Here is a 27,847-nt window from a genome sequence, read left to right on the forward strand (position 1 = left end):
CATATATAATTCAAATTTTCTTAAATAAAAGTGCTTAGAAATCAAAAGCATTGGGTGAAGAAGTAACAGTAGTGAAGAAGTATGTGTTCACTTTGTAATCCAGAAAATAAACCACCACATTTATTCCAGAGAAGTTTATATTTGGGCCTTAAGCTTTTGAAAATAAAGTTTAGAGACAGAGCATATGAATACCACTGTAATACACATGAAATATTCTATCAGACCCTAAAAATTAACATAAACTTAAACTTTCTCATAGTCAACAAAATAGTGGCTGGGTGCCGATTTTATTAGATAAGTTGGTTACAGCATTTTAATTATCATTTTACGTCTATCTAGGTGTAGCTGAAATTCAAAATGCACATCAAAGTAAAACTATATCACAACTCAATGCCATACTAAATGTACTTGGCCTCTGCAGTAAAATTCTAGTCAGACTTCATTTTAACTCCCTTCTCATTCATGGCCCAAGTGGCTTTTGACAGAAACGCAGGACTTAGTGCTGACCATCACACAACATACCACTTTCTTTTTTTTATAACCTCTACAAAATTTAAAGGGGATACAGTGGCGTTAGCCCTGTGGAACAGATCTTGCTTGATTACCTCAATAACACTGGCCCAGTATCTGTCCAGCAGAACCCATTGTGAACTAGTACAAGGTGCACAGCCCTTCACTGACTACAGGCAAGTGTTACAGCAGCCTAGCCATAAGTAAGGGGAGTTGACATCATAGTACAAAATACAGTATAAAAGCGTTATTTAACATTCCACACTGAAGATTACGGATGCCTTCAAACAATCGTTTGGATGTTAGCCACTTAAACAAATACATCACTAAGGTAAACAATATAAACATACCAAAACCTTGTATGGTTAAATACAATTTCCATGGTACAAAAATCAAAGCCTGGAGATGTTTGTACAGATTGCTTTTTACACAATGTCTTAAATTGCCAAATATTTACAACATTAAAGAGGAAATACATTTTGATGCAGAGTAAAATTATCTGAAATGATTAATATAAAACCTCAATCTATCTACGTGAGGCACTCCTGAAGCAAGTGGCATTAGCCATGAGGTCCTTTGGTACAAGGCCCATTGCTTGAAGAACCACAGTAGCTGCTGTGGCTTTAGCATGCTTCTTATTAGGGCTGGCAAAGCTGGGCTGGTAAGCGCTTCCATTTATCAATACCTATTCAAGAAAAACATACAATTGGGCTGGTAAGGGCTTCCATTTCTCAATACCTATTCAAGAAAAACATACAATAAGAACAGCATCAAACTTTAATATCTATTAGCTTTGTAATTTTTTCACTAAATGCTAGAAAGATAATTTACAAAAATATAAAACCCATACCATGTAAGTCAAATAAATCTCAACCCTAAAAGAAGCAAATCATTTGGGAAAAGGGACTTGACTGCAAATTAAGAGCAGGTCTCCAAATTGAAGCGCGGGGGGCGGGGGGGGGGGCACGGCGGGAGGGAAGCCTGATAAAAACAATTAGTTCCCCACATTCCACTAGAAAAGGTCAACAAATTGTTCACCAGATTTTGCCCACATCTTTCCCGCCAACATTTAAAAAATAATAGGATATTAACAGGTCACATTAAAGCATATACACATATACACACTCCCAACCCACAAACAATACATTAATCCTGTGATCATATGATGCTTATCCCTCACCCTCTAACATCAAGTTATCAAATTAACAAATGTATACAATTAATGCAGAAATTCATATTTACCCTAAAGAGAAAATGTTTGCGATGATCAGGGCCACTATCATGGACCAAGAGAAATTCAGGTGGTTGCCACCTTCTCTTATTACAGATTTCCATCAAGGCAGACACAGGATGTTTGCCTGCAGAGAAAAAAATAACCAGTTATAATTATCTCCACATCTGAGGCAACAAACTTGAATTCAAGGGGAAGGTGGAACAAGAAGAAATTCAAAACTGTACTCTCACCTGACAGATCTTTCATTGCGGCAGAGAAGTTTCCAGACCTCTTTTGTGCTCTTTCTCCTACTGCAACAAGACCTTAAAAAAAAACAATGATCACTGAATAAATTTCAAAGCATTAAAATTACAATATAGCAAAACAACTACTCCCTCTATAGGAAACTGAACCTCAATCCAGGCCCTCAAATAGAAGTCAACACCCACCCACTACCCTTGATCTTGACTTCTATTTTGTTGTTTCAATACGTAAATCTATACATTGTCTTCATTTATCTTAGTACTGGAAATTGTATGAAATTAAAATTTTCAGAAAAGTTAATGTGAATACATAAATTGCTATAATTATCAACAACTCCAGATCTGTTTCTTCCTAAGTTTAAAAAGTAGTGGCTCTTTGCAAATGATTTCTAAAGGTTTCTCATCCCTTGAAAAATGATGCTCAGTTTAAGTATGTTCCCCAGAAGTCGAGGATTTTAGGCCAAAAAAAAGTGAGAAAGGCTCTCATGGATAAATGGGTCCATTTCTTTTTCCAGCTAACAAGCCCTTTCTGACTTCAAACATGAGATGTACTCAAAAGACCAACAGCCTCAGCCTCACTTTCCAAAAGGGGTTTATTTAGCTACGTTCCTAACTAAAATCAATGCTTTCCATTTAAATCCTAGGGGGAATTTTTCAACCAGTTCTTTGCCAATTCTGCCACTATGCTTTCCCAAACCCAGGCCACACTGCACAATTCCAAAGGAACTATTCCCTGGAATTATGCAATGCACCCACAGATGTTGTCTTCTCATAAACCACCTTTTATGACACACAGAATCTATGCAACTTGTATAAGCAGTATAATGTCAATGTGACAATAAGTACAATGTCGTTTTCTAATTTAAAGTTTGCATTAATGCTGCATTAGTGGATGATTGTGTTATTTCCGAGTATCACTATTACAATAAATTCTCTCCAATTTGGAATAAAATGGCAACATACTATTCTTGGTAGATGACAATGTAGAAATTCTGATACAAAACATTTTTTAAAATACATAATTTGGTCAGAGCTAGTTGGTTTCCAAATTCATTAGGATAGTAATTTAACTGAATTAACTTCAACTTAACTTTCTGATTACAAAGATAAGGAAAATAAATTAGTTTTAAATTTTCCAGTTTTTAAAAATCAGCTTTAAACAAGCTATTGAAATCACATTTAGCTGGCAGCCCCATGTGATTCTACAATAGACATTATTCCAAGGGAAGAAATGCAATGTGAAGAGGTAATACTGCTGTCAGCAGTGGGTCTACTCTCCAGTCCCAACCCAACAGAACTCAATTACTGAGCTTGAAAAAAGGGATGTGCAAAAGGGGTTTAGAAAGTGAAGACTAAACAGAACTCTCTAATAGGAAAATGAGAATATGTGGGATAAAGATCTTTGAAAGAAAAAATAAATCCTAGAAACAAAAACAAGCACATGTTCCCTGTCAAGAGAAAACAAAATGGAAATTCTATCTAAATATGAAATCTAATTAAAAACTTAATCATATATTGCACATAACAAAGGTTGTCGCCTTTTACGCTCAAATTAGTGTCTCCATCTATATATAAAGCTTCTGAAAATGGGTTAAACATTTTTTTCCTAACAAAAAGCTATATATACTGTAAGAAGTGCCTCCAGTTCAGGATCACTGGCATCAGAAGAATTTATGATAGTAATGAAATCCTAAATGTTAGAGGAGGTATAATAAACATTCTAAAAAAACTTACCTTTTCGATCTGTCTTAAAATCAACTAGAATAGGTTCCTTATTTCCTTCTTTGTTTTTTCCTAATCCTTCTCCTTCTTTCCAGCCCATTTTTCTCATCAAAACGGCTCCCATTCCTCCAGTTACTGGGGCTGCTCTTAAGAACTGATCCTATCCAAAGAAAGAAAGGTAAAATATCCCCATTTTATAGTTAGAATTTGACTACAAACTCAGTGCAACTTTTTAAAGAAAGAAAGCTTATTTTACTTCTAGATCTGTTATAGTTACAGAAATTAAATGCTTCTATACTTATATACATACTGTAGTGTGTATGTTCTAATTATTTTCACATAAACATAACAGTATTTTCAAAGTCAAATAAGTCAAATAGCAGGTTTTACGGTGGCCCTTGTGCCCCCCTCCAAAAAAAAATTAGAACACTCCTGTTTTCGTCCACTATTTAGGTTCACTGGTATCTCTTCTTAGCTTGCAAAATAAAAAGAAGGCAATGTTAAAACAGTCAATAATATTAATTGTCCCAGGTGTACCTAGTTAATGAATAAAGCCTAGAAATCATTTAGAAATAGTCTGGACACTGAAGAAGCATACTGTTATCATCCAAAGTTTTTTCCCCCCATTCTACCATAAATCAAGTATAAATTTTTTACTTAGAAAATCCCTATGAAGCAAAAAGATAACACATAAAATACCCTGTAATTATACCAAACTGAATTTTGAATTCTTTTAAAACCTAACTTGATGTTAAAAAGACTTTTAAAAAACTCCTTAAACGTTTACATACCTAGGCCTCGGTAGCAGCAGTGTTGTGAATAGTAGGGCTGGCACTGACCGGGGCAAGAAGACAGCTACAAGGATTTGGCCCTGAAACAAGTTTCCATACAGAGGGGTGAAAGTTCACAGGTTATTCTGTGAACAGTCATCTCTCTTGTATCCAACCCACTGAACCATAATTTCCATCAAAGCAGCAAACCACTTAATGTCGTAAGATGCACAACTATATACATTAGCATGGTCAACAGTTATTTTCACACGTTAAGAACTATGTGATGCCTCTTTTTAAAGGGCATCCATGTACATGTAACAAACCACTGAATTCTACTGTTGATCTTTATGTCCATTTTTTTTAAATTTATAACATACATATCCAAATCATGTTTTATTTCCCCTTGTTATTAAACAGTCTAGATTTACATTCTCTAGCAAATGTAAGCAAAAGTCATTAACTTATCAACAGAGGCAGTCAAAACTTTTGGTAGCTCTAGAAATAGTATACATTAATCTCCTCTACTGATAAGTTAATACTGAATTTTTAAATCTTGGTTTTTACACCATAGTAAAACTGTGTACTGTTATTTTTTCCCAGCTTTTTAATTATCTGCTGGGGAGAAAACATGCCAATGAAGTGTGACTAGACATTAAGTTCAACATGGTACTCTGATGGAAGGAGGCAGCTGTGGAGGTAAAAACATACCCCTGGTTCAGTTCCTTACTTGGTGCAGGCCATGCAGTGTTGGTGGACAGAGAAAAGTTAGCTGATGCTTGGATACCAACTGCCTTGTTGCTACACACCTAAAATTACTTTTACTTACTTCCAGGTTCATCCGCCCCTCTTTTCCAGGAAACACTCCTAAAAAAAAGGGCAACTGTGCAGAGTATAATACAAATCCCCAATAACGCAGGTTTCCGATTTTGTTTCCATTCTCTAATATCTTCAAATCTTTACACCAGTGTGTATACAGTTCAACAAAAAGCTAATTAATGAGACTACAAAAGTAAACAATATTCATCACGTCATGGCCAAATCATTTCATTCCAGAAAATAAAGCTTCTTTCAAATCAACGACCATTTAAATTTTTTTTGCTAATAATAAAGTCTCATACTTTTTCATCTAAGAATACACTGCAGCAAAGTAAAAAAGAATATGGAGAATGTTGGCATTCCATGTACTCTTTAATATTAAAAGAGGGTGCTGGCCTACAGCAAGGCAAGAAAACACCAAATGAACATTCTGAAAAAGTTTTCTAAATGAAACAAGTAGACAGTTTGTGATACTTGACAGTGAAGATGAATGTTAAATTTCTAGCTGCCTAATGACTTTTTCCATGTTTTTGCTCATTTTTATAAATAAAATGTTCCTGGCCTTAACTGACATTAGCAGCATATATTGTTCAGTAACATACAAATGGAACTGAAAACACTGCTTTCGTCTATAATTATTTAAAAATTTGGTCTGATGAATGAACACATCTTTCTCTTGTGATAACTTATCAAAAATGACTTATGTCTACATTTTAAATGATGTAAATTATTTAAAATCTGCCAACTGTCTACAAGACTGGAAATCAAAAAAAATTAAGGGAAAGTTTACAGGGAACCAATTTAATCATTTTGTAAGAGTTATGTTAAAGCGATGACGTTTAGAAGTCTGTAGCATTATATATGGATCCGAACTTCACTGTACAAATGAAGACCAACTTTGCAATGGAATCACATTCTGAAGTTTCTACCTAGTAATGTACATGACTATTTAATTATTATGTGCTAAACACCCACATAAACTTCAAGTCTAACTTTCTGAAATATGGAGTACTCAACTTCAACATTAAATAGTATTAAAGAACTAAAATTGTTAAAGAAATAGATGTACATTTATAATTATTCCCAATGAGATGAAAGCCATTTTTCAAGCACTACACGAATCACTTTGGTATCTTAAATACTGTAATATAATTAGTCCAAAACTAATTCAAGCTTAAAAATATTTTGCTAGATTTTCATCTTTTTTCCAACATCAACCCCTAGTAAACTAAGTAAGTTGTAATTTTTTTAACCAACTTGATTGTGTACTCACTATATACATATTGGTGCAACTATTCCCCCCTCCCCCAAAAAGGGGGGCAGGCAAAGTAAGGATATGCTTTACATTAATTTGTTAATAAGAAGATCACCAGAGATAATGCTATCAAAATTGAAAAAAAAAGTTATGAGATTAAAAGGTCCAAAGCAACAAAAAATATGACTTTTCAGAAATTCAGCTCACTCACTGGCACTCTCAGCAGTTTTCTATAGGTACCCATCCCATTACTGATCACCACCCTGCGAGGCAGGAAGAAGGCACTTGCAGACTGAAATTCCAAGTAATTACTTGCCACAATCACAAAAGGAGTCAGGAGTACAGCAGGATAAAGAAACCTTCCCAATCCATTAGACCACACAGCCTCCCAGTTTCAGCACTGCTATGCTGCCAGTACTCCTGAAACAAATTTCCCCATCACCCATCCAACCAAGCCACTCCCTTCACCAGAATACATTTTCTTCAGAAAGCCCTCTGTAACCACCTAAGACTCCCCCAACAACGAGGCAGCCGTAGGTGGAGTGCACACGTCTCACTGCAGGAGGAATCTGAAACCAGGAGCACCTACATCTTCACAGCACGAGGCGTCCGTCCTCTCCCTTGAATTTAGGTCTTACATATCCTGTTTTTTCACGAGATCAGCGGTTCTCAAATTGAACCTGTGGATCACCAGAGGCCACCAGGGCCTAAATGGTGGTCCACAGATAGTATTCGCCATCCCCGTCCCACCCGATTCCCCACCCTTCAGCACTGCCCACCCAACACTTCAGCCATCCTCCCCCAGCTTTCCAGACCCCTGGCAAGATCACCACATGCAGCACTAACACTGGGGCCTCCCAACCACGTGCTGTAACCAACAGCTGACAACCATGGGGACCTGGGGCTGGAGATCACAACAGGAATGAGGACTAGGGGCCAAGGGAGCTTACAGGAGGGCGCAGGCACTAAGGAAGAGGGGAAGAAGGGCACAGGAATAGAGGAACGGAAAATCAGGTGGCAGAAGGCTCTTGGGGGCAGTGCACCAAAAATAAACCTGTAATAAAGTATCCCATGATGAGAAAAAATCTGAGAACCACTGCTTTGAAATCATTAGATTGGTTGTCCAACAGGAACTGTGGAATATTCTGAACAGCACCTGATATACACTGTTAGCATTCAAAACACAGTTTAAAAAACCACCCCCACAAAACCCAGGAGCAGCAGGATATAAATTAAGTGGCTCTTGAGCCATATTTATACATTAGCCATTGTCTCATCAATCGATCCATCTTCAGTGTCCATCCTGGAGGATATATATACACATAGCAAATTTACCATGAAATTGGTTAGATTCACTGGCCTCTTTCTGCACTTTTAATAAAACATTTTCTTAAAAATTTTAACTTTGTACGTGGACACTTTTGTATGTGCATATGTTGTGTACCTTTTTAATCCAGGCCTGGGCACCAGTATTGGCCAACTGTTCTTGTGTCAGAACCTGTACTCCCGTACTTCCTGTGAACTGGCCAGGAATAGAGTTCAGCTGAGCCCAGGCATCAATCTGAAGAAAAGAAGAGGCCTCAATTAAGTAAAATTACTTCTCTAGTTAAAGTGCTACTGGTATTAATTTAATTCCCTAAATGAAATGGTTTACTTAGTTCCCGAAAAGGCTTAATAACAAACTTAAATATTCAACTTTTCAAAAACAATATACTGAATTTGTACATCTTTAAAATTGTTTTCCTAAACATTCCAAAGCAGCAATTCAGTAACTGCTCAGTGGATCCCACTGATAAAATTTGAGATATCTCTAACAACTAAAAAGCACAGCTGACACTCATTCTTCAAAGTATCACACGGATACATGAAAAATATAGAAAATCACTCATATGGCAAAGGATCCTTGCCCTCCTGCTTACATATCTCATAAACGCATGCTAATTTGACAACCTCAATTTTTAATTACTTTCTTTGAAGTGTTACAAATCGAGAATAAATTCAAGATACATAGTTAGAGAATAATAAACATAGGAAATTGTTCAAACACTGTGATAACTAAAGAATTAGCTGTCATTCATTCAAAGTCTATTTACTGAACACCCGGTATTGTCAGTCAATTTATTTTCTCTCTGAACATGTACTTACTGCTTCCATATATTTACCATAGAAAAGCAGCCTATGGAGCCGCTGTCCACTGTTAAAAAAGCACAGACTCTGGATTCAGACTGTCTGGGTTTGGATCCCAGTTCCCTACTTAACTAGTTTTGTGACCTTGGGCCTCATTTAGCCACTCTTTACCTGTCTTCTCAGATGGAAAGTGGATTCAGACTGTCTGGGTTTGGATCCCAGTTCCCTACTTAACTAGTTTTGTGACCTTGGGCCTCATTTAGCCACTCTTTACCTGTTTTCTCAGATGGAAAGTGGAAACTCAATACACCTCACAGGGCTATTATGGGCACTTAGCTATTTTTATACATTAGATTATAAATTCTATGAGGGCAGATAATTTTTTCTATTTTTATTCTCTCAAGAAACAGCTCCTGCCCCACAGTACACAACATATACTGAATGATCAAGCCCCAAATCACTTTAAGTGAGCTTGCTAGATAAATGATCATGTAGACATTAAAACTGCTACATACCCGTTCCTGAGCACGATTTAACATGCTCATAGCTTCAAGGTCAAATGCATTCTCGCTGAGTCTTTTCTGAGCAAGTGCCCGCTCACTCATTGCTGTAGAGATGTCCACAGGCTAAGAAAGAAAATACAGATAATTATCTCAAATAACAACAGACCCCCTAAATTCTGAAAAATGCTCATATCTTTAGTTGCTTCATGTCAAAAACAAAATAAGTTTTATAGATTAAAATTTTGTAAAGTAGGGAGAAGAAACTAACCTTGAAGAACAGACAAGGATTGTTTAAGGTAAATTACAAAGTATCAGGCAGCAGTTGAACTCAACCTAAAATCCGACTTCTTTCTACTACATCAAATTACAATCATAGAAAGTTCCATGAAGAACTTAATCTCTGGCCTTCACTAACAAAACAGTCATTTATAATAAATGCGAATTTTTGAACAATTAATTTTGTAACTCATTAGCATTTTTCATTTTACCCTACTTCTCAGCATAACCCTCAAAAGCAATAAGCAAGGTTCTTAAATAAGCAGAAAACCACTATCACATCAGTGATCGTTCCTTCACTCGTCTGTCTGCACGTTTTCACCTACTTGCAGTTGTTCATATAGTTTGGTCTTAGGAACTCGGTTTCTTCAAAGAATATATTTACTATATAAGTAAGTGGATCTTTTGTTTTCAGTTTATGTACATTTATGGTGGAAGTTAAAGTATTTCTGTGGGGTACATAATTAATTGAAGCACTTAAAATACGTTTGAAATGTCTTAGGTCCTCCTTTTCAAAGCTCATATTCTACTTGTAAAAAGCTTAAGCTAAGCAGATGGGACTTAACTTTTTAAGAAGTATCATAATGTCCAAGAAATTTTTAAGGATAATCTTTAGAGCAAATACCGTATTTGCCAAATTTGTGGAGGGCTCAACCAGAGAAAGAAAAATTTGATGTTTTTGGTTCTAACATTAAGAGGTTAGGTTGATTGATGTTTGTCAACTCACCAATTCTTAATACTTGTTTTTCTTCTAACACTACTTAACCCATTAATATTTTCTAGTATTTCACCCAAGAAAATTCATTTTTGGAAAACGCTTATCTGACATGAAGTATTCCTAAATTCACTTACAAAGAATGACTAGTAAGTACTGCATGGATGTGACAAATACAAGGAAGTCAGTAAAATAACACAGGTTTTTTTAAAAAGCTAAACTAAGGTTACCTGTAATTTGACTGTGTAGTTGAGTATGAAATACTTCTTTTATAAATAAGACCTATATAGTTGAGAAGGGTGTATGACTTTGAGAGAATAATTATACCTCATGCATAAAGATTAGTAATCTTCCTTTTTCCTATCTTCAGAACCCCTTAATCACTCCATCATTCTTAGTTATCTTGCTGAATCACCTAGTAAGATTCCTTTAGCAAAACTCAATTTTTCCTCCACAAGGTACCAGAAAGTACAGATTTCTATATATTTGCCTTCTTAAAATGAAAGCAGAATTAATCTGAATTCATTCTGTAACTGTTTATTAGACTGCTTACATATCTCATTTATGAAAGGTCCTAATTTCTTAGTCAACTTAGTAAATTATCCACACTAATTAGAATATTTCTGGGGCTATATAAGCAAAGCCAGATTGAAACACTAGAAAACTTAGTAGGTTCACTTTTCACTTCTATTACAATTGTGATCACCTGCTGGGACTTTAAGTGGGAACCCAGATACCTTAGTTCAAAATGTACATTCCTTTGGCCTTAGATGTTAAGATCATCGAAGTAATTTTTGAAAGCCCACTAAATATATCTCAAGTACTGTTCTTTAACCTTGCCAGAATTACTCCAGGTTTCATACCCATCTACAAATCTAAGTGTTAGGGTATTTAGGTATAAAATAATAGGTTTTTATTCTAAAAAGTCAAAACACAGAGGAGATACTGAGGAAAATGCACCTACCCATTACCACCCCAAGCTCCGATCCCCCAATTTCCATCTGTAAATTAGCCATAAAAATGTAGTTAAGATGGCTCCGAAAACTCCCAACTTTTCTAGAATAAAATTACTTCTTCCCAACTGGAAAGCAAATTAACATACCTATCTGTGAATTCTTCCTTCTGAAGACATTTTTATATCTTCATACTTTTTTCTCTTTTAACCTTTATTAAGTAAGTAGGTAACCTAAATACCCCATCATCATCCTCAGGATGAAACTTCATTCAAATCTCAGTAATATTATACGTTAAATTCACATCTCACTTTGAAAGAAATTTTTATTTATTTATTTAAATAGTATTTATTTAATATATCAACATTGGGATTTAATGTAAATTTACTTTAGATAAAATTACAACTAGTTTTTTCCTAATACAACTTCATTTATTCTTCAACAGGCTTACCAAATGAGCTGTAAGTTCATGTCAAAACTTTATTAACAAATAGTAATTTGACTATTAATTTCATATTCATACTTTTTAATGTGGAAAAATATACTCAAAGTATAATCAATCAGGATTATCTTAATCTCTTAAGGATTCTCAAGAGTTTGTATCAAAAAGCATATTTCCAGGTTTTCAAGGTAACTCAGGATATGCAATAAAAAGCCCCAAAGCAGTAATATTCAAAGACTACACCAAATGTTATGCATCAGTATTAAAACACTCATAGAATATCACAGCTACCCTTTAGAACAGCACTGTCCAACAGAATTTTCTACAGTGAAAGCTAATGAGCACTTGAAATGTGTCTAGTGCAATTAAAGAACTGATTTTTCAGTGGTTCACTTAATGACTACTGTATTGGACTGTATAGCATTTGTGCATATATAGTATATAGTAAACTATACAGTGTAGCAGGGCTTTAGAGTCTTAATCATCTTTTAATGTTGCTCAAAAACAGTAATGTGTAAAAGGTACCAAAATGATGCTAAAAGTTTTAGAATGCTAAAAACTGGGGGGAAAATTATCTTAAACTGTACAGAATACTGTTATCAAACTATCATCAAGCCTTATTTATTTCCACTAATACAAGACAGACTTTCTATGTAATGTATAGTAATACTCTAAGTATTATAATGGGGGGAAATGTTTAATTTCCTTCTCCCTAGGACTTGTTCTAAAAGGTGAAATCCACATAAAAGACTATCCTCAATTATAATTCCACTTCTCACATTAATAAAAACCTGTCCAAGTTATTTCAGCCCTCTACATCAGTAACACAGCAGATTACTACTTCTATAACCTAAAAAGTTGTCAGGACTAATGAAACACATATAATTGACACCATGTAACATGCATTTCATGGCCTAAGTTGTAACTGTGTACCTTCTATATCTTCATTTAAAAAACCCTTCTAAGTCAATTTACCTCCCCCCTTTGTTAACCCAACTGTTTATATAAATAGAACAATTATCTTAAGTATTTCCTATAAAGTCAATGAAAGTATACAAAAGAACTAAAGACATTAGAAGGTGGTCAGTCAGGTAAGGAAAAAATAATCCCTGTAATAGGCAAATTATTTTCTACAGAGGTAACTGCAGGTATCTCAAATTAAAAGATGGTAAAAAAGGAAATTTTTAATTGTAAGAAAATAGAATTAAAGAAAAAGCACCTAACCTGCATACAAAACATGATTTTAAAATATTTAGCTAAAATTAATAAAATACAAAGAGTTTCACGTAGAAAATGAAAACTACAGAAACAAAAGCCACACTAAATACACACTACGTAAAGTTGTTACGTAAAGTACGTTAACAACGTAAAGTTGTTACGTGGCTTGGTTTTAAAAACTGATTTATGAACCTTTTCATTATTTCACATAAAATTCCTTAGTGCAACTCTTAGTTAACTTGTACATTTAATCCAAATGAATCGTAATAAGAAACAGATAAATCATTAAATGGTAAAGAAATTCCATGTTAATCACCTAAGAGAATCTAAGGAGAGAAGAATGAACAACAAAGCTGTACTTAACACATGCTAGCACTGCCAGGACCTAGTTTTATTTTCAATTAAAATTTTCGTCTTACCACAAGAACTCAGCTTTCCTAAACTTCAAAAATTTAGAGCTTCTAAATATAAGGGAATTTTAGCTCCACTGGACAGGGAAATATTCTTCAATAGTAACAAATCAAGCACAGTTGCCAGAGACAAAAACTGTCCTAACATGTAAACAATCACTAGACTTAATGGCAAGCTACCTCTGGACATTTATGATAAATAGTTAACCCAAGGAAATTTTACGTCAGAGACTACATTTATATCTTCTACCCAATAAGTCTTTGCTAACTTTATTACCAAGAATTAATGCCCCCGAGGACAATTTTTAAAATGTTTTCCAACACTTTTGATTTCATTTATAAATCAAATTGACACAAATATGATCAAGGTTCTGCAGCCACTCCTTACTGAGGATGATGCTGGTTGGCTTCTGGGTAGGAAGACGATGCTATGGCAGTAGGGCACACAGTCTGATGAGTTGATATTCCGTAAGATATGGATTTATGCTGATCCATCCACGTTTATCCACTCATACTTATGTCAAAGAGCACTCATGTGCAAAACAATTGGGGGGATTAAGGATCATAGCAAAGCTGAGATCAAATCTGTGATCTTTGCCTAAATGTTTCATGCTCAAAACTAAAGAACCGCAAATTCCGTTTACATTTATTAAAATGAAAAAGACTAACAGGTAAAAAAAATTAAAAGTACTATTCAGTTAAAATGTTGACCATTTTAGAAGAACTTTCCTTTTCTCTATAAATTCTTTATTTCAACCCCTGACAGGGAATCAAGAGTCAATGCTCCCATAAAATGTCACCAATAGTATTCTACAAACATTGGAATATAGAACATTTATCTTACAAATATATTTATAAGATACAGCTAAATAAATGGAACTAAACATTTTATATTATGAACATTTCCTCTAGGTGTTTCATATCACTGCTAGGTAAAAGCACGAAGACCTGAAAGCAAGAGCAAAATTCTGTCCCTTCCTAAAATTTTGGGATTGTTTTATTTGAAATTATAGTTAACATATATTTTTTTTAGTCTAATCATCTAAGAAACTAGCTTAGAGTTCTGATATCAAATAGCTGTATATATCCTCCCCACAGGAGAAATCTGCTTCATGAACAAAACTTTTTTTCCCCTCCTGCTTTAATAAAAGGCTCCTTTACTTATTATAAAATCTGAATACCCACCTACTCCCCCGTAGGATTTCTCTGGAATAATTCCCCCCAACTTTTCATTCAAATCTGACAACCACTGTTGATGACAGACAATGTAAGGCACCACGGTTTTAGTGTTAAAGCTGAAAATGGCTAAATACTGAAATATATATATTTACACATAAGCTCTCAATCAATAAGAACCATAATCACCAGGATTCACTAAGCACTCTCCCGATGTTCAACTGAAGTCAAAATAGTTATGGTCACTTATCTTCCCAGGAAAATCCCTTGGAATTTTGCAATATTTATAGGGCTTCACTCTGTTGGAAAATTTTTCTCACATAAATAATTCCCTTATGTTTTTTTTCTGTTAATTGCTTAATCTTCAAGCAATTACTAAAAGCGTATGTATCAGAATTTCTAAGTCAGTCTGTTCAGCCCTCTCACCATGGTTTATATTCAGCCTCTACAAGATTTAAGTCAGTTACAAATGTCAGTTAACCTTTCCCTCTTGAAATGTGCAGGTAGCTTGATTTGGGAATTAGCAACTGAGCTACTCAACTGGCTTCTCTAAAAACTGTCCCAACAAGCTATCTATCCTCTCCCTCACTGGTGACGGTATAACTTGCTTCAATTGTTGACCCCCATGTAAATATAGATCATCAACAGTGACTGTAAGTTGCACTGGCTAGTTATGTCCAGCTTCATTGTATATAACTTGCTCTCTTTTCAAATGCCACAGGTAAAAAGAAAACCACAGTGAAAATGTCACCTGTGAATAGCCCAGGGGAAAAAAAATACTATCAAAGTTTCTGATTTGGGTTCTGTTCACTTTTAACTTTATAAACAGAATTCGTTTATTTGTATTATCAGAGGTGTTTATTGGACGACGATGATATGGCCAATAAAGTGAACCTGTATGTGAAGAGTACAGGTCTCTCTGACCCACATATCCCAGAACTGCAAGGAAAGGAGCTGGGGAAGAATTCCTACATTGTAAGGGCATCAGATATCTAATCCAGTCCTTGGACAAATGTCTGGGCTTTGGAAACGAAGGGCAAGAGGTGATGACTAGTCTATGGTATCATTTAAAACTCCCACCCCCCTAGTAAGTCTCCACCCTCCCAGATCCCCCAAGCGTGATTTTGCACAACAAGTTAAATAAAAGTAAACTGTTTATTAAAAGATACAGCAAAGGTACAGATACAGAGATACATACAAAGATACAGATATATATATATATATATTTACATATATATACAGTCTTGCTGTTTTCATGTGCACTATATTTAGCAGCACATTATTTAATCAGGCGGCATTTTAATGGGGCTGTTTTGACACTTGGCATTATTACCGCGTCATTTTTGACAAGATACAACTATAGCCTCCTGGAAATTTCAAGGTGTGAATTCCACTTCTCCAACTTTTAATAGTAGCAAAAAGGGGAAGGAGAAGGGAAATGGAGTACCAAGGCTGAACATTAGGTTAAACACAAGAATCCAAAGGGCCAAGGTAGCATAGGGAAGGGAAAATAATTAAAATTAAAGGCTATCTGACAAACAACCCAGAGAAATAGAAACCATTATTTAAGGGCAATGGGCTATGTATCCAAGATGCTCACATCAGCCTACAACGCCTTTTCCAATCCAGTTCTTGTGTTGAACCTGAGGATCTGCCTCTCTCTGCTCAATCCCTCCACCCAATAAATTTGCTACCACCAAAATCTAGAGCTATAGAGCCTTGAAGCAAAACGGGAAGCTAAATAGTTGTACCTTGGGCTACCTTCCCACAAGTGCAAGGAGGGCCCAATGTTGGGTAGGGATGTGATAACACTGTTCTCTGCAATTCGATGCTTTTCACTTTGTGGCTTGGTTCCACAAAGTGAATTGCATCGAGTTACTGTCAAATGAGAAGCTGCGGGTTGTTTCATCTGTCGTCTAACCCGGCCCTGCCGTTTAACCCGGCCCTAAGAAGAGTGAAACAGAATCCAAATCAGATATAAAATAACAATAAAATGCAGATTCAGGTATATAAAAGGAAAAAAATACATAATATTCCTTTTACTTACCTCAGAGGGCAAACTGCTGCTGAAAACATTATCATCATCTTTGTTTTCTTCACCATTTTTCTCTACAGGAACCCATTCTCCATAAACACTATCTGCTTCTTTTTTCCGATGTTGAGATCCAGATGACACAGGGAATTCTTTTGTTAATGTTACCTGGCTTTTTGGTGGAGTTGGCTTTGCTGCAGCAATCTAAAAAATAATGTTTTGCTTAATTAAAACTCAATAGATGTTCAACATAATCTGAAAATGACTTTGTTCATTATTTCACACAGTATTTAACCTAAATTAAAAACTAAATTCCATTTGAATTTTACTTAAACAGTTCTACAAGTTGTGCTGTTTCACTAGTCTAGAAACACGAATACTCACATTCAGATTGAAAAAAATGGGTTTGGGTTCACTGAGTTTAAAAGGATGATGATAAAAAGGAGGTTCTTCTTCCTCTTCATCCGAAACATGAGGTTTATTCACTATTACATCATCATCTTCTTTACTCTGTGCAATCTGTTTGCATTTCTTAAAAAAGTAAAAACAAACAAAAGATAAACCTTACACTTTATGCAGAGTAACATGTAATTTCTTAAAAGAATCAAAACCACATAATATCAATTTTCAAAGGTAAAACAAGATTAATGATAGGTTACAGATATGTAACTTAGCTTACTGGTTACTATTTAAACACACTCTAGCTGGTCAGTCAGTTAACAACATTTATTGAGCACCTACTATGTGCAGAGCACTGTACTGGGCACTGTCCAGGGAATACAAAAAAAATAAAGTAAAAGACATGGTCCCTGCTCTCAAGGAGCTTACAATCTAGTTCAATAGACGGAATACATACACATGAGATAATTGAGGAACGCTTTTACAGAGCAACACAATTAACAAGTGCAAACTGATATAATACAAACTGAGTACATAAGTGCTCAAAGAACAAAAGCTTAAGAGAACAGAATCAGGCAGAATCTGATAATCAAGGAATACTCCTCGCAGAGTTCTAAGCCAGATTTTCATAGTTACGAACAAGGATTAGCAGGGAAAGGAAAAGAAAGTCACCCTAGTCAGGTAGTGGTAAAGAGGTGAGAAAAAACTTATTAGAAGGGACAGAGGGCTGAAGATGAGGCTAAAATATATAGGGAAACACTAAGTGTTCACAAGGTTTTGGATAAGGAGCTTGGATTTGATAAGCAAGCAACAGAAGCCTTCACTAGGTCCTTAAACTTAAAAAAAAAATTGTAATAAATCTAAGTAAGGAAACAGATTAAGAAACTATATGATCCCCAAATGTATGGCTAAATAAAATCTCAAACACTTGCAACTGGGTTAGATGATAGCATGTCTTTCCATAAATGTTTTGTAGGTTGAGTCTCTAAAGGAACAGAACTCAAGAATGGAATATAAGGCATGATGAGGAGGGTGCAATTGATGAGGTCTGACACATAAAGCAAAGTCAATTCCGCCTTGAGAAGCAAAGGAACCGACTCCATTACCTGGCTTTATAAAAAGGTCAGAGTAAATTTGGGTGGACATGTCTCTATACTAGCAGTAGAATCTGTCATATCCCTTATCAATTGAAAATATTTTAATAGGATAAAAAGCTCATATAGCCAAAAACACAGAATATACCAAGCTTGTAACCAAGGGGAACAGAATATATTGACAGTGGCAGGCTGGCATAAGGCTAGCCAATAACAAGTTTCAATATCTGAAACAATGTGGTATTTCTGGATCCTAGCAGCAATATTTCAGCGTCCTCCAAAAAAAAAATTTTTTAATAAAATAAAGCCAAAAGACAAAAAAAAAAGCCTCAATTTAAAAGATCAAATTCTTAAAAACAAAAATAAGTGTGTTTAAAATATATATGTTACTGCCAAAACCCGAACCGCAGGAAGAACTGATAATGGCCGGCCATTATCACCAATGGCTGGTACCAAACAGCCAAAACCCGAAATGTTGATGCGAAAGAAGTTCCTTTCAGGCAATGGCCAGCTATTCTCATTAATTTCCAAGCTCCGGTGGCAAAAGATCATTTCTGAAGATTGTCTGTGTCTTTGCGTATATGCAGTACACTCGTGGCGATCAGTGAACACGTCGTGAATGGAAACGAAACTGTAGGCGAGCTTCTGCGTGTTGCTCACTCAACACCTCCTCCATTCAAACGAACCGTCCCACTCCTCAGTCAGTTTGGCTTCTAAAACTGGAAAGCAAAAGTAATGGGAAGTAACTTTTAGCTAGCGGAGCTTAGCCATCCCGGATAATGGCCTGCTAAATAGAGCTTCTGCCGCTGCCACGTCTGTATTTCGGGTTTTGGCCACTCGGTGCCAGCCATTATCAGTTCAGCCCACAATTCGGGTTTTGGCACGCTCCAGAGTCAACATCACTGGAATAATCCATTTAAGAATGACAAATTCTGTCTAGCTTACCTCAGTTAGTTCTTCTATAGTAGCTCCTCCTGATTTTTTAGCAACTTTCTCTTCTATTGAAGGTGGAGGTGCAGGCTTTAGGTTTGGCGGTAAAGGAACACCAGCCTTAGCACACATGGCAGCTGCATTAGCTTTGGCTATTTCAAGTAACTGAGCCTTATCTGCAAGAGGAATATATAAGAAGCAGTTTTCCTAAAAGGCTGTACATTTTGTATTATCTAATGTTTCATATGCTAACAAAATTAAAGGCATCAATCTTCTGCCCTAACTTACAGCTGTGATGAAATCACTCTTTGGCTCAAAGTTTTAAAACAAATGCCCCATATTTAAAAAAGAATTAAGTCCACATTTAGCTTACTATTCAAACACTATACAAAATAGCTAGACTACACAACTATAATGATCACTCTGCCACACACATTAAGACACACACCTGCCCAAACCTACTTTATTTTCCACAACTATCACGCCCCTTAAATTACTTTCCTTCTAATCTCGGACAACATTTTAAAGCACTCTTGGAGCCCAAGTTCAAAACTGCCACCTCTTCAAAGTAACAAGTCTTAAGTCAGAATTTAACATTCCTCTCCACCGTGCTCCCAAAGTACCTAATCTATACCAGTAATTACAGCAATCATCACATTCTACTCTTTTTGGTAGTTTTACTATTTGGTAAAAGAGACATATATGCATTTTATCTGTGTCTCTTGTACTAACTTGTAATCACTCCAGAAATTATATACTGTTTTTTGCTTTGAATAAAAAAAGAACTCAGAAACATCTGTTGAACTGAATGCATTCTCCCTTGCGGTTCTGTTAAGATCTTTTTCTTTAGACAACTCTGACCTGGAAATGTCCAATCCACTGGGATAATGATAAATTATCCATTATTATTACAGGTAGTCACGCATGATCCATCAAGTTTTAATCACCTCTGCACACTTTTTAAAATTAGGAGAAATTAGAACACTTCATCTTTTAAAAGGCAGACTGAAATCACTTTAACTCCCCATATGCAAAATTCCCTACTCACTTCCATCACCCATTATACCAATCAGAATTATTTTCACAAACATTTAACAGTACTGTATTGCCAGTTTAAGACATGTAACTTATTAAAAAAGAAACATTTGATTTTAGGCTTATCTGCAAGAATTTATGTTGGAATACATACAATAACAACCTGAGCAGATACTAGCCTTGTCTTTAACTGGACTTCTACCTGCCATTTTTAGTTATGGAATATGGTTAAAGCAAAAAGAAAGCATTCAAGCATGGAAATACCTTGGTTCTAATTTACTCCAAAGCAGGTCTTTTAAACGCTAATTACAAATGTACTTATTCCTACATTTTCTAAACAGAAGCTAAACCTAACTACAAAAATTTAAAGATAGAAATATTTATCCTAAACCAATAACCCCAAATATTCCATTTGACTCACAGAAAAAAACTCAGCTTTAAATCATTCTCTAATACCATTAAATTTTTTAAATGACTCACTCAGATCCGTCAGACGTTTAGGTGATCTGCCTCTTTCAGAAGACCTGGATCGTTTACGGCGGATGGGAGACCTGCTAAACCTTCTTCTCAAGGGTGTTCGTGATCGCCTTAATCTGACTGGTGATATACTGAAGCTTCGTCTTCTTACCACAGATCTTGATCTTCTCCGACGGCTCGGGGTGCGGCTCCGTCGGCTCGGGGTGCGGCTCCGTCGGCTCGGGGTGCGGCTCCGTCGGCTCGGGGTGCGACTCCTTCGGCTCGGGGTGCGACTCCTTCGGCTGGGGGTGCGGCTCCGTCGGCTCGGGGAGATGCTGAAGCTCCTTCTTCCCCCAGATCTAGATCTTCTTCGACGACTCGGAGTGTGACTCCGGCTCCGACGGCTTGGGGTGCGACTCCGAGCTCTACCTGTTTTCCGGTTATCCCTGGAGCTTGATCTTTTTCTTTTTCTTTCCCTGGACTTGGATCTGTGCTTTGGCGATCTTTTGCGCTTCTCTTTTGATACAGATCGCCTTCCTCTAGACTTTGATCTTGACCTGCTGCTCCTCCTTCTGCGTCTTGATCGTGACCGTGAACGTGTTTGAGAGCGATGAGACTTGGACTTCGATGATCTCTTCCTTGCCCTAGAACGAGATTCACTGGTGCGCTTTCGCGATTTGTGTTCAGAAGACTTGGAACGCTTACTTCGAGATCTTAACGAAGAGTCCCTTTTCTTCTCTTTCTCACCTTTGTCACGGTTCTTATTTTTCTTGCTTTTTTCATGTGTGTCCTTAACTTTTACAAAAATTTCATAATCATCTTTTTCCTCTGAAGACGACTCTGAAGCTCTTTCTGGTATACTAATTACAACTGGACTGGCAGCAGATTTATCCCGTTCAACTTCACTTGCAAGTAAAGGTCCTTCAATACCAGCTCTAAGGCTTGTAAGACGTTCCATGTCCTTAGGAAGTAATGGTCTCACTAAATCAGCTTCATTAATATCATCAATGTTGGCAGAAAATCCTGAATCAGACAGTATCTCTTTAGTAGGGAGAGGTACTTCTTTATCTTCTCCACTACTTTCTTTAGGACTGAGAGCCACTGCTAATGTCTGGTCACTCTCCTGTATAGGTAATGATCCTTCTGCATCCTTACTGACAAAGTTATTATTAGCTGGTATATCAGGATGAATGTCTTTAGCAGGTAAAGGTCCCTCTATGTCAGCTTCACTACCACCACTGGGGCTGGTGGAAATTACCATGTCATGTTCAGTATCTTGAGTAGTTAATGATACTTCAACATCATATTTACTAATTGAACTGAAAGCAGATGCTGTGGCAAATTCAAGACCCTTACCAGTTCCCAGTGCATCAGGTTCAAGAGCAAGGGAACCAGTAGAAGACAGAGTCCCTCCTACATCAGTTTCACTAACAGTAGGACAGGTATCCAATACTGTGCATTGTTTAGTCTCATTGGTGGGCAAAATCTTCTCTTCACCAGTTTCACCAACAGCACCAGTGCTGGCAGCAGACACTGTGTTATGTTCCATCTCTTTAGCAATTAAGTGATTATTTATATTAAGGTCTATATTCATACCACTTTCAGTTTCATAAGAATCATTCTTCAGGTGTCCTTCAGCATGTGGCTCTTCGTCTGAATGCATGGGAATCTCCTGCACGCTAATCTCTGGAGCAAGATTTTGATCGCCAGACAGTAAATTCATTCCTTTTATAACGTTAGACTCCAGTATCATTGGTGTAGACTCTAAAACCATCTCAGTGGGTATTACTTGAGTCTGCTCTGAGAGAGTGACAGGAGGCTCTGAAATTGTCACAGTAGATTCTTGGACACAAATAGATGGTTCTGAAACAATCACGTTAGGTTGAAAGACTGACACCGCTGGTTCCAGGACAGGCACAGTAGGCTCCAGGGCAGAAACAACTGGCACAGGAACGGTAATATGCTCTGGCTCAGACAAGGCCAGGGGCTCTGGGACAGCCTCAGCCGGTGGGTCCTGGACAGCCACAGCCGCTGGGTCTGGCACAGCCTCAGCCTGTGGCTCTGGAACAGCCATGGCTGGTGGCTCTGAGACAGTTCCAGCTGGTTGCTCTGGGACAGCCACAGCTGGTTGCTCTGGGACAGCCACAGCTGGTAGCTCTGAGACAGCCATGACTGGCAGATCTACAGTGCTCTGGGATGGCTCTGGAATAGGTACTGCTGCCTCCAGCAGGGACATAGATACCTCTGAGGCAACATGTCCTGAAGCCCTCATGGAATCAAAAGTTTCTGCTGCCTCTGACATAACAGAAGGCTCTGATGTTAACACAGTCGGTTCACCTGATGTTGTGGGAGTTTCCGACACCATATAAGTCACTGGTCTTTCTGGAATAATTTCATGCTCTTCTGCTACAGCAGCAGACTCTACAGGTGTTGATGTGACCAAAGACTCTGGCTCCAGTGGTGGTTCTGGAACAGTCATGGAAGCCTCTGATGCTAACATTGAAGGCTCTGATGCTGACGCTGAATAATTAGCAAGCACTGCTGAAGGCTCTGAAATCTCACTTTGACTCACAGGAGGTTCAGGCAGCGACACAGACTCTTCAGGAGGTAATGCTGGCACCTCAGTAGGCCAAGTATTTTCAGCTGTTAATGCTGACTGCTCAGTGGGTAATGCTGGACCCTCTGGTGGTTCCTCAGGAGGCAATGGCGGTGTCATTGGTGGCTCTTCAGGTGGCAATGGTGGCATTGTTGGAGGCTCTTCAGGAGGCAAAGGTGGCACCATATATGCCTCCGTATATGTATCAGTGTAAGAATCGGTGTAAGAATCAGCTGCCATAGACATCATTGAACGATCAGCAGTATAAGATGACATCATAGATCGATCAGCTGCAGAGTACGATGACATCATAGACCGGTCAGCAGCAGAGTATGAAGACATCATAGACCGGTCAGCACCCATGGACATCATAGATCGGTCAGCCATCGGGGACATCATGGAGCGCTCATAAGCTGACATCATAGAGCGTTCATAAGCTGACATCATAGAGCGCTCAGCCATAGGGGACATCATAGAGCGCTCATAAGCTGACATCATAGAGCGCTCATAGGCTGACATCATAGAGCGTTCAGCCATAGGGGACATCATAGACCGCTCATAAGACATCATAGAGCGTTCGTAAGATGACATCATGGAACGTTCTGCAGCATAGGACATCATCATAGAACGTCTAGATGCTAACATCAGGGGTCTAGGTGCTAACCTATATGGCCTGGGAGCTATTCTATAGGACCTGGGTGCTATCCTATAGGGTCTAGGTGACATCCTATAGGGATCAGGAGTTAGTCTGTAGGGATCATGGCCTAATCTATAGGGGTCTTGCCCTAACCTGTAGGCATCATGACCTAGCCTATAAGGGTCATGACCTAACCTATAGGGATCTTGAGCTAACCTGTAAGGATCCTGAGCTAACCTGTAGGGATCAGGAGATTTTGAACCCAACATAGCAGAATCTTGGGTACTAGATGCTAACATCTGAGCATCCATGGTACCAGACGCTAACATCTGAGCATCCATGGTGCCGGAAGCTAACATCTGAGAGTCCATAGTACCAGATGCTAACATCTGGGAATCCATAGAGCTAGTGGCTAACATCTGGGAGTCCATGGAGCTGGTTGCTAACATCTGGGAGTCCATGGTGCTGGTTGCTAACATCTGGGAGTCCATGGAGCTGGTTGCTAACATCTGGGAGTCCATGGAGCTGGTTGCTAACATCTGGGAGTCCATGGAGCTGGTTGCTAACATCTGGGAGTCCATGGAGCTGGTTGCTAACATCTGGGAGTCCATGGAGCTGGTTGCTAACATCTGGGAGTCCATGGAGCTGGTTGCTAACATCTGGGAGTCCATGGAGCTAGTTGCTAACATCTGGGAGTCCATGGTGCTAGAGGCTAACATCTGGGAGTCCATGGTGTTGGACGCTAGCATCTGGGAGTCCATGGTGTTGGACGCTAGCATTTGGGAGTCCATGGTGTTGGATGCTAACATATGGGTCTCCATGGTGTTAGAAGCTAACATATGGGATTCTTGGGCCATCAAGGGATCCACTCCTACTGTTACAGAAGTCTCCCCCACTAATGTAGTAGGCAGCTCCTGTGCTACCGTATTATACGACTCCAGCGCTGTCGTCGAGGGCACCTCCAGGGACTGCGACACGGTCATCGTTGACAGCTCCGTTGTTGTCACCACAGACTGAACAGAGATCTCCAGCGCCACAGTTGCCACAGGCTGCCCAGGCAACTCTGGCGCCCCAGGCTGCCCTGGCAACTCCAGCACCCCTGTTGCCAAAGGCTGCCCCAAAAGCTCCAGTGCTCCAGCTGCCCCAGACTGCCCCGAGAACTCCAGTGCCCCAGCTGCCATGAGCTGCCCAGGCAACTCCAGTGCCCCAGTTGCCACAGGCTGCCCCGACAACTCCAGTGCCCTAGTTGCCGAAGGCAGCCCTGGCAACTCTGGCACCCCAGTCACCGAAGACTGCCCTGGCAACTCCAGCGCTGTCGTTGCCACTGGCTGTCCTGGCAACTCCAGCACCATTGCTGCCTCAGGCTGCCCCAGCAACCCAGTTGCCGTCGTCACCTCAGGCTGCCCAGGATGTTCCACCGTTGTCATCCCCACAGGCTGCTCCAACTCTGTCGTCGTCACAGGTTGTTCGGTCAACTCCATTGCTACTGTAACCACAGGCTGCCCTGGCAGCTCTACTGCTGCTGTCACCACAGGCAGCCCTGGCAACTCCTGTGCCATCACAGGTGGCTCTGGTACCTCCTGTGGTGGCTCCAACCCCATGGATGGTGCTGGAAGCCCTGGCAATTCCTGCGACAACTGTGGCACTGACGTCACAGAGGGCCCCGGCAACTCAGGCACTGCTGTCGCAGGGGGCCCTAGCAACTCAGGCACTGGGGTAGAAAGGGGCCCTGGCAACTCTGGCACCGGGGTAGCAGAGGGCCCAGGTAACTCCAGCACTGGAGTCACAGGGGGCCCCTGCAACTCCAGCATGGAGGTCGCAGGTGGCCCCGGCAACTCCATCGCTGAGGCCACCGACGACTCCTGCAGCTCCAACGCTGTGGTCTTGGGCAGCTCCAGCATCTCCTGCGGTCTTGTCATGGATGAATCTGCACTCTCCGATGGTACTTCTACAGGCTGCTCTGGCAATCTTAGCACTTCAGTTGCCGATGACTCTGGAAAATCCATTGTTGTTGATGTGCTTGGCTCAGGGTGCACCTGAGTAGGTGTCTCTGATGACACAAGGGTTTCTGATGGCTCTAGCACTTTTGCTACTGGAGGCTCTAACAACATGATCTTTGATGGCTCTGGAGGTGTGCTCTCCAAAGATTTCAGCCCAGGCTTCACCTGACACTCCACTGACATTGTCACAACCGGCTCAGATGACTTTAGCACTACTGTTGTAGTAGGCACTGGTGCTGTTGCAAAGGAATCCAGAATCTTTGTCGTGGATGGTTCCAGCATTACTGCTACAGACTGCTCTGACTGCACTGAAACTACTGATGTAGATGCAACTGACAGTTCTGCAGTTTTTGTAGCTGGCTTCAGAATTTCTAAGGTGTGTGGCTCTAATACCTCCATAGATACTACAGGAGGTTCTAGCACAAGTGCAGGAGACTCACTGGTGTCAGATAGGCCGAACGCTCTTACAGGATGCTCCAGTGCCATTTCTGAAGGTTCAGAATCAAACTTCAAAAAGGAATGTGATTCTAAATCTACGTTCCCATCATGATGTGATTTCGGCTTTGATTCAGATTCTTCTGGCTGTCTTTTATACTTTTTTTCCTTTTCTTTCTTCTTTTTCTTCTTTTTATTTTTGTGCTTTTTATGTTTCTTCGACTTTTTGGTAGGTATTTCATCAGTAGGATCTGTTTGTACAGACACACATCTACTTTTTCTGGAAGCCTCCTTCAAGTCTGAAATTTAGGAAAATTAATTTTGTCAAATATCCCCCAAAATAGATTTAGGTAAGTCGTATAAACCAAAACTTACAATCCATGTTAAGATACCATAACACTTCTTGTTAAACAAAAGGTTACTAAATAAACTATTTTCCATAAACCAGTTATCTGAAGACTGACACTTTTCCAATACTTCTTTTACAACTGAAGCCTGGGTTAAAAATAATTTCTTAATTTATTACAAAAACTTTTAGAATTACATTAAGATGTGTTTTTACTAAGTTCATTTAAAACAATTACTTTCTCCAGCTCTCACTATACAGCAAATTACTTTTAAACTACAGTTATGATGAATATCTTTCATATTATTAACTCTAAGAATTTCCACAAAAACACACGTTAAAAAACTTTTGTAACTATTTTATCACTCTTATTTATACAGAAAGCAACATGGCACTAGCTCTGGAACACACTGTCTGCTTTTGGATACTGAATCAATTCACCACTCACTAAATGAATAGACGTGGCCAAACCGCTGACACTCTGTCTTCCAGAGTTAGAGGACGAACTCAGTTAAAACATACAAAGTACACTGAATAATGCCTGGCACCAAGTAAGCCCTCAGCAAATGCTAGAGGTTGCTTTTATAGTACAAGGTCTAAACAACAAATGTAAAATACGGAACCTGAATTTTCACCCATGTTGCATTCTAATAAAAATAACATCTTCCCCCCAATACTCTTCTAAATTACTAAGAAGTAATTTTTTTTAATGTTTCTACTTTAAAAATGATAATAAAGTCATTTGGAGAAGAAAATTCGTACAGCCCTTAACATGTAACTTAAGAACATTTCAATCTGCATATCTAAAAGAAAAAGTGGTTTATAATCCACTTTGTAACCAGATGAGATTTACTCTAATGCCAATATCATATTAGATAAACCTTAATGATCTTAGGTGATCGGAAATCCAGGTCACCAAGATTATGGAAAAAGCAAATCAACACATGACAAGACCTCTTCCAAAGCAAAATTAATCATTTTCCACTAATTGTTTATTATGTACCAAACGTTAGCTACATTATACTTCAAGAAAAAGTTGCTAGAGCCATGAATCTAAGCAAGGCTACAGTCCATGCTATTTTTTTTTAACCATACTCTATACTAAAAATAAAAAAAAAAAAACCCATACCATGGCCCCCCATTTACAAAACTAAACAATATTGTTATTTTTGTGGCTGATCACAAATCCTTCATTTCTAAGCATCAATTATTTAATCAATTCCCCAAATGCTAAATATCCAGCAATGATTCCTCTCCATTCATTGCACCTTTAAGAGGAGTAGACACAAAAACAAGATCATCTCTAATCTTGAGCTTTAAAATAAAACCTTCCAGGGTTTTAGAATCATTACAGATATGGTCCGGACTCCTGTACCTTCCAAAACTGACATTTATACAACTGTTCAATGAAAACCTACATTCAAAATCCTGGCACTGAGGCACTGTAAGACTAAACCAAACAAAGTTATATTCCACCAGCAAAGTAAACAAATGCATCGATGCTCATGGTTCCAG

The 27,847-nt window shown here is 38.4% G+C and overlaps 1 protein-coding gene across 6 annotated transcripts in view; it reads right to left on the bottom strand.

Moving 5' to 3' along the window:
• Window positions 1–864: 864 nt before the first annotated feature.
• SON (SON DNA and RNA binding protein) overlaps window positions 865–27,847 on the bottom strand; it is a 30,538-nt gene continuing 3,555 nt past the window's right edge. The window contains exons 3-12 of one of the 6 annotated variants that reach the window (XM_030880804.2): window positions 20,343–26,285; window positions 18,843–19,003; window positions 16,789–16,935; window positions 16,420–16,608; window positions 9,195–9,305; window positions 7,997–8,113; window positions 3,721–3,868; window positions 1,975–2,046; window positions 1,753–1,868; window positions 865–1,195 (exon numbers count right to left, since the gene is read on the bottom strand). In XM_030880804.2, the coding sequence (XP_030736664.2) occupies window positions 1,037–1,195; window positions 1,753–1,868; window positions 1,975–2,046; window positions 3,721–3,868; window positions 7,997–8,113; window positions 9,195–9,305; window positions 16,420–16,608; window positions 16,789–16,935; window positions 18,843–19,003; window positions 20,343–26,285 (7,163 nt within the window). In that variant the 3' untranslated portion in view covers window positions 865–1,036. Of the gene's footprint in view, window positions 1,249–1,752; window positions 1,869–1,974; window positions 2,047–3,720; window positions 3,869–4,176; window positions 4,580–7,996; window positions 8,114–9,194; window positions 9,306–15,508; window positions 16,318–16,419; window positions 16,609–16,788; window positions 16,936–17,115; window positions 18,617–18,842; window positions 19,004–20,342; window positions 26,286–27,847 lie in introns of those variants that run through there. The other 5 variants (XM_030880805.2, XM_030880806.2, XM_060297832.1 and 2 more) reach the window with 5 other exon arrangements.

Source organism: Globicephala melas, chromosome 4 (genome assembly GCF_963455315.2).
Source record: "Globicephala melas chromosome 4, mGloMel1.2, whole genome shotgun sequence".
NCBI classification, from domain to species: Eukaryota; Metazoa; Chordata; class Mammalia; order Artiodactyla; family Delphinidae; genus Globicephala; species Globicephala melas.